Genomic DNA, 8,430 nt, shown 5'->3' on the forward strand with positions numbered 1-8,430 from the left:
CAATTTATTGTGTTTTCTACAATCAAACTTGAGGTTTGTTCATATCTATATTTAAAAAAAAAAAAAAAAAAAAAACTATGAGTATTTTCTGATGAATTTTTTGAGTAAGGAGTGGAGAGAGAAGATTTGAAATCGGAAGAAGGTAAAGTGAGCTCTAACTAGAAGAAAGAGTCATTGTCATCGTTGTCGCTTTGCTCGGTGAGATGGTCGGAGATGGTGGAATCGGGCGATGATTTCAGCGCTATCAGCGTCGCTAGCGGTGGTTTCGGCGGCGACTTTTGATTTGTTTGAGTGATTGTACTGTTTTTCGTGACTATTGTTAATTTTGTGTTTATTTTTGTTGATTTTGATACTCTATTTTGCATATGTAGCTTAATTACTTTTATGAAACAAAAGAGTTTCTTTTGTGAAAAAATGGTCACTTTCATGGAAAAAAAGGGTCACTTTTGTGAAAAAAAGGGGTCACTTTTGTAGAAAAAAAAGGGTCACTATTGTAAAAAACAAAGGGTCACTTTTGTTAAAAAAAGTCACTTTTCGCAAAATGCTCGATGTACAATAAAATTATTGTAAACCGGGGGCATGTAAAAGTCTTTGTTTTTCTTACTCCCTTCGTTTCATAATGTTAGTCCCATATATTATTTTGGGCGTTTCAAAAAGATCTATCCATATTAATTATATTTCATTTATAACTTGATTTTTTTGGAATTAATTGATTGTGGATTGATTACATGACTCTAAGTAAGGAAATTTTTACCTTAAAGTATGCAATTATGACTAAAACTTTCCTAATAAAAAAATTAAATAAGGTAAACTAATTATGAATTATGTAGTACTTTAATGTTAGATTTCAAATATATTTGTTTTCTTATTTTATGTGATTGATTGCATATGAGACTAACATTATGAAACGGATATATTTTGAAAACCAAAGATGTGCACGTGGTTAGTGCAAAAGTCAAATTAAGTAATTGAAACTTATTTATTTTGAAACAAAGAGTGAGAAAAAAGATTTTTTTAAAAGGACATACTGAAAAGAAATTTGCGCTTCAAGAGTACCAATTCTTCCTTCAAACCACCACCTGTCCACCTCCACCACCACCCGGCGATCCTCTTCCGCCGGAACCACCGCTCTATCGACAACCTCCGGCATTACTCGCTCTTTGCGGAGGAAATAGTAGCAGGTGAACCCACTTCTCCATTTCCAACAATTTCTCACTTGTTTAGTTTCTTACAATTCCACACACCTTTTTTCCCCCACAATTTATACAATTATAAATACTATAATTGTGTATAAAATAGTAAAATTATTACTCATAAGTCATATGCGATTAATTTGTTTTTTTTTTTTTTTTTTTTTTTTTTGGTGGGGTGAGAATCGATCCCAAAAACTCTTGGAATCGAAAAGGGAAGCTCTAACCACTTGAGCTACCCATCACTCTCATATGCGATTAATTTGTTGGTCTATAGTTTCATGCAATATCTGATTGTAAACCTAACTTAATTCTTGTACAATTGAAGAACAGTTCACTTGAAAAAGCATTAAAAAATGGACCTTGTCGCAAATGCTTTCTCAGTATTAGCGCTTGATGATGGCGAGGATCCTTCTAATTTGCTTTCGGCTAGCGTTTCTGAAGCAGGTAGCTTTTCTTGTTCTTGAAAGCACTTGCTTTTTATATAATTTCATAGGGTTTAACTGTAAAACAAAGGGTTTAATATTTATTTGTTTGTGATTTGTTTTATGATATACTTGGTTTAAGTATAGAATGGTGTGAACCATGATAAGCAAAGATTATGGCTTGTGTGATACGATTTGCTAAAATCGGTCTAAACCCGGACCAATTTAGGTCTGGATTGGTTTGTGCATACGGCAGCATACCCCCATTTGTTTCCATGTAATTGATTTTACTGAATTTGTGCTTCAAGGTTGTGAATCTTGTCAATTATCATTAGAGTTAGTTGGTAGTATAGAATGGTGAACCATGATAAGCAAAGATTATGGCTTGTGTAATACGATTTCCTAAAATCGGTCTAAACCCGGACCAATTTAGGTCTGGATTGGTTTGTGCATACCCCCATTTGTTTCCATGTAATTGATTTTACTGAATTTGTGCTTCAAGGTTGTGAATCTTGTCAATTATCATTAGAGTTAGTTGGTAGTGGGATTTGTTGTTTTTACTAGAACATTTACGGTATCAACTTCCATTTCTGTTTGAGACTTCTGAGATCATGATACTTGGTGAGAGAGCTTAAAGGGTCTATCTACAATAATGTATTAGATAATGTCTCCTAGGTTGATTAACTTTGTCTTGGCTAACCAATACATCTTGAACACAAGGTTATATCAGGGTTATAACTAGCGTTCAGTTCCTGTAAAGGATTGGTGGTGGTGATAATGGCCTTTCATTGATGTAGAGTGTAAAGTTTCCCAATTTATGAAGTCTTATTGTAGGTGGTGAAAGAAAATTATTCCTCCCTCCCCCCTTAGATTTTCTTGAAGTTATATGCATGGCTCTGATAAAGTGAACCTCTATAGCTCCTGAAGTACTAAGCTGGTGCTTCATGGACTCCCAGATACTATATATATAAATGAGCTATGGCTTATTTGAGGGATCATCCTGTGTACTCATCTTGTATTTTGATTGGCGGTATGGCTGAAACTTGAGAGCTACTCAGCTACTAAAAGCTCCCTAGACATGAAGCCATCTTTGTAGCCTGCCTTTCTATGACCGTTTCTTTCTCGCTGATTCGTTCTAAATTGTTTCTTTCCCTCCTTTTTCGTGTATGTGTTGTCTCTTCCTCGTTCTCTCCTGTGTCATATCTTAATCTTTCACTCTCCTTTTGATTGATCTTTCTCAAAATCTACACTTATCTTTTCTCCCTGCCTGTCTTGTATATTTCTAAATAGTAGAGCTAGGTTGCACAGAAACGGATACGGGTACGGATACGGGGACGGGATACGGCAAAATTAAAATTCCAAAAAACGGGTACGGCATGGATACGGCAAAAAAAAAATCAGCAAAATATAAATCTAAATAAAAAAAATGAAAACAAAAAAAAAAAATCACAAAAATCACAACATTACGACATTAATGATTAAAATCACATATAGTCTTGAAAACAAAAGAAAGAAAAATAATTACAAACCTATTAATAGTAGGAATCAAAATATGAGGATAAAAAAAAACACACATACTAACACCTATGATTGAAAAGAAGAAAAAAGAGAAAGCAAAATAGAAAACTTAAATGAATGCAGAAAAATAAATCGATCAAATCAGAACAAAAGAAACAGAGAGCAAGATAAAGAAGCAGAGTACTCCGCAGCTGGTGGTCGCATGGTCGGAGATGGTGGTGGCCTGGGTGGTCGGGCAACAAGCCTACAGAAGCAGGTCGCCGATCTACTCCATCGTCTTTGTATTTTAAGATTTAGGGTTTCCAAATCACAAAGTTAAGTAATTAAAGAGGTTTTTTTTTTTTTAAAATTGGGCTTCAATTTGTACTAGGGGACGTCCAAAAAGTACCTAAGCCGTCCCCGAAACGTCCCCAGGTCACCTGAATGCCGTACCCAAAAAGGCTCCCCGTACCACTTTTCAAGGGTACGCCATGGGGACGTATCCTAGGCGTACCCGTACCCGTTTCCGTCCCCAATACGTCCCCGGTACGGAAACGGCATGGAGGAGGCGTACCCGTGCATCATTGTAGTAGAGCTAATGAATTAATTTCAATATTGTTCTTCTTGTCTATAGAGGCTGAATATCTAATAGGGTGGTGTATCTTCTTAAATAAGATCGCTGAGATCAATGCCAATTGCTGTCTCGCTTCTAGTACGTCATTAATATTGTTGCAAAATAAGCAAAGGGTTAACTCTTTTTGATTAAACATATATATTTTTTTTGATGTATTTATATTATCTTAACTCATCTGAGATTCTTATAATTTTTCGTGAACTTTTTTTTTTCCTTACTTGTTTAGAAAAAATGTTTGAAATTGTCTTATATGCGAGTGAGATTGTCTGAAATAACAGGGCCATAGTGTTTCGGTTGTAAGAACCACAAAAGTGATATGCTATACCTATTGAATAATATGATTTTGTTGCTGATGAAATGTATTATGATGCAGGGGAGAGTGGTAAAAAAAGTAAAAGTAAAAGCAAAAGCTCAGATGACAAGCTGGTGGTGGACAATGGAAATAACAAAGAACATGACTTAGGTGTAGTATCAGATTACAGATTACCCCTTGTCTGGATTGATTTAGAAATGACTGGTAAGCTTCCATGGCGCGTCTAATTATGGTAGTGAGGACAGTACAACTTCTTTTCTTATATGTTTTCTTTGCAGTTTTCTTGGTTTCTCTCTTTTCTCCCTGCCTTTTTACATCCAAGTTGCTTTTCATATGGATGCTGCACAAATAATGCATTGCTTTAGGACTCATTATATGTCTCAACTTTAATTCCTGTTCCCTATTCATTTCTGTCAGACTGCATGCAGCCATATTCTTTAAAAAAAAAAAAAAAAAACTTCGTAGGTGTTTGCTAAAAGTTTAAATTGACAGACAGCCTTTTTTTTTTTTTTGAAAGAAAATTGACTAACAGCCTTTACATAAATAAAATAAAAAAAAAGGACTTGAAGCTGAAAGAATAATGCTGGGTTGCAAAATCATTATTTTAAAATATGTAGAGGCTCAAGTTTAATGCCACAGTAAATTGTAGCCTGTTTCCTGGACAGGAAGCGTTTGCCAACTCCAAAACTTCTAACCTTCTAGGTGCTTTTGTTTCTATTTTCTGACTCCTTAATCATGATTCATTCGATCTATGCAAAATAAGATGATAATGTTGATATTATTTTAGCGTTCCTGTCTTAAAAAGAAATAAAAAGCTTATTTTACTGTAAAGCAATACTGAAAAAGCTGCTATCCAGTATTATCTAACAATGTAGACAAGTACAAGACTATTTAATCCCTAGTCCACACATGAAAGAAGTTTTCTATTATTACATACCTTAGGGCATGTTCGTGTCAAACCACTATTATTAGTGTTTGGCAATGAAGTGGTTCAGGTAGCTTTTAGTGGTGGAGGTAGCTTTTTTCAAAAGTTAGAAATATTAGCTTTTGAAATTAGAAGTAGCTCTTGAGGTAGATGTTGGAAAATTTAATCTATAGTTTTTAAAATAAATTATTAATTTCTTATATGTAACAGCTAGTCAACTGCTACTTTATCAAACACTCATACCTAAATTATCTATCTTCACAGCTAACAGCTTGTTGACTGCTAATAACTACCTTCACAACTATATTTTGCCGAACACGCCCTAGTTTTTACTGTGGTAATTTGGAAGGTGAGAATTGTTGTGTCCTTGTAGACATTGTGGAAATCTTTTGTAGGAAATGAGTTTTCTCTCTTTGTAGATTACTTTCAGTATCTCATATAGGCTCATCTCGCTCTCTCATATTTATTAGCTAACTCAGTACTAGAATGATGACCAATGGGAGATGACTAATTGATATTTTAAATAGAATAAAGAATCAGCACATGATATGAATCTCTTGATATCCCAGAATTAGGTAGATAGATTTATGCTAGCTTATATCCTTGATGGATGGAAAGACTATTTCTTAAGGGATTATGAAAATTACTTTTTAGACAAAGGAAGTAGTGACCTGTGAAAAGAAAAGTGCTTTTACATAATACTGAACTATCAATTATTTCTTGAAACCTGGATATATTATTGTTCAAGGGAGTAGAGACTAGAAACACTTGCAATAAGAGGAGAATGGGATGGAGAGAAAGTTCCTTTCATCTATTGCCTAAAGTGAAGAACAAAAAGGGCTCTCTGCATTGGTATCTCCTTTTACATTTACTATTTGCAATAGCAGCTCTAAGGTCCTTAAGAAAACAAAGGTCTTTCTCCGAGCTAATATTTGAAAAACCGCTCCGCGTTAGGGGTCATGTGCCTTTTGTGGTCTAGGAGAAGTGGTGTTGAGCTTTGGCGCATTGAGGCGCACCCCCTTGAGGCACCCAACAGTTTTTTTTTTTATTTTTATTTTTATTGTCTATTATATGTGCCTCACTTCAACAAGGCGCAGGGAACTCTGAAACGCCTTGAAGTGCGTTGACCTTTTTTATTCATTGCTTTGGACAATGTACTTTACGGGGATCAGTACTAATGACAATTTATAGACTTCAATTTAATAAGTCTTTATATCCTCAATATCTGGGTGTTTTTTTTTTTTTTTTTTTTTTTTTTGAGTTGTAAGGCGGAGAATCATCTACCTTTGCATTGTCAACTGTAAGCGAATTTTGTCATCTTTGAGTGGCCTGAGGGCCTCCTTATAATGTTGGATAAATATGGTAATAATAAGGATAAGGTGGTGCATATGGAAAGCTTGTAAGATATGACTAAATTTTATAGACACCACTCACCTAAATATTAAGCATCAGTTGAATTTCAATTAAGTAGCACTCCCCAACAACACGAGGTCACGACTTTATTGTCTTTGCTTCTATGCAGGTTTAAATGTTGAAGTTGATCGAATATTAGAGATAGCTTGTATCATAACAGATGGCAACTTGTCTAAATCTGTGGAGGTAAGACTTTTTAAGTTTGTCTTTTCTCTCATATTATTGTGTTAAATAGCATCTTTTGCATAATCAGAACTGCTTTTCTCCACTTTCTGGGCATCTCTCTCTCTCTCTCTCTCTCTCTCTCTCTCTCTCTCTCTCTTTTTGGGAGGGGGGTGGGGGTAGTGGTTTGGTATATTAGTGTACTTGGTTCCTGCTTAACTGTGCGATTTTTTACTTTTATTACATGTTTTTTGAGTTGAGGTATTGTTGTATGCATTATAGTTGTCCCTCTTCTTCTGTCCTTCTCTGCTTATTTGGGATAAAATTGTGACTGGGAGTTTACTACAACACAGCCTCTGTTGTGGTTCCATACCTTGTATGGTGAAAGACATTATATTAAATCAACAACTCTGTTGCTGCTGTCTGTCTGTGGTTTGTAGGTTTGTTTCTTTGTTGTGTCAGAATATGGCTCTGTGTTGATGATACATACTCTATTTTTCCTATAGTATTTTATTGTGAAGTGCACCATTATATGGGTTCTAAGCTTCTAGTTCTAGCTGTATCATGGAGGCTTTATGTGGTGAAACTGTAACATTATTGTATACTCCCTCTTGTTTTTTTTTTTTTTTTCTTCCTACTTTCCGTTTGGATATGTTCTTTTTTGATCTTCCTACTTTTGCTTTATTCCTTTTATGGAGAAGAAAATTTTCATTTTTATCCCTCCTTATTCTACCGCATGGTCCACATTATACTATATAATAATACCATTGTCTCTATGTAATTTCTCTTTACTACATAAAATAAAAAGTCAAAAAAGAGACCCACTTTCCACTTACTCTCTCTTTTTCATGGTATAGTAAGTAGGAAGATAAAAAAAATAAAAAAGATCAGAGGTAGTACCATAGGTTGCAAAATATTTGAATTTTTTGCGTGGAATATTTTCTCTTTATGCAGTCTTGGATCTTGGTTCTTTTAGTTTTGTACTTTTTTACTTGGCTACAATGAACAGGAAATTGACTGTGATTTTTGACTGATTTAGTATTGCATTTAAAATCTAACATCTTATGCATTGCACTCTTATATACCATGCTACATGCATCGATCGTTGTGGGTTTTTTTCCTTTTTCTTTTTCTTCATTAAGTCTTTCTTTTGGCTTCACTTTGTAGTTTCTTTAGCCTGTCTAGTTTGTCTTTTTTTGATTTTATTTTTTTTCATATGTAGTAGGAGTGGGGGGAATCTTACCCGTGTTTATCATACTGGCTTCAGTTAGCTGTTTTGACCAAATTTCAAGAATTTGTGATTTACTTTAAAGTTTTAAGGTTTTAACTGATGTTGCCACCTGCCTTTATTGTTCTTTGAATGTTGCTAATGATATCTTATCCTGTATTCTGGACTGCGATTCTGTGCTTAATGCATTTTTTGACATGTGCTAAATAAATTAGTATTTCATCCGCCCCTAAATGAAAGACACGTATCTATTACGAGGTATTCAAGATAATAATTTACTTGAACTTTAATCTGCTCATATTACCGGATTGCCCTTAATAATATCTGTAAGCTTTTAATTAGAACTTCCAAGAAATTACTACCTTTTGGTATAGATAGGTGTAAAGTTTCACATGTAGAAGAATATCTATGATTCTATGGTATTTAAATGGGCTTAATGTTTAATGGAAATGTTTAGTTAGCTGCACAATATGTTTGAATATAGATGTACTCTTCTCATTGTTCTTGATACTATGTGCACTTATGCAGGGACCGGAATTTGTTATCCATCAATCACAGGATTGTTTGGACAAGATGAACGAATGGTGTCAAGATCACCATGCAGCTAGTGGTACGATAGGCTTCTTCCTTTTGCTGCATCCTA

General features: G+C 34.6%; 1 protein-coding gene across 1 annotated transcript; it reads left to right on the top strand.

The window, feature by feature from the left end:
* Positions 1-1,428: 1,428 nt before the first annotated feature.
* LOC145636178 (oligoribonuclease-like) lies at positions 1,429-8,399 on the top strand (the record flags this gene model as incomplete). Its single annotated transcript, XM_081687661.1, has 4 exons — positions 1,429-1,637; positions 4,120-4,263; positions 6,507-6,583; positions 8,316-8,399. Coding segments are annotated over exons 1-4 (396 nt in total), but the record flags the coding sequence as incomplete, so codon positions are not given.
* Positions 8,400-8,430: the final 31 nt, after the last annotated feature.

The sequence above is a fragment of the Chenopodium album genome, chromosome 1, assembly GCF_948465745.1.
Source record: "Chenopodium album chromosome 1, dcCheAlbu1.1, whole genome shotgun sequence".
Taxonomy (NCBI): Eukaryota; Viridiplantae; Streptophyta; class Magnoliopsida; order Caryophyllales; family Amaranthaceae; genus Chenopodium; species Chenopodium album.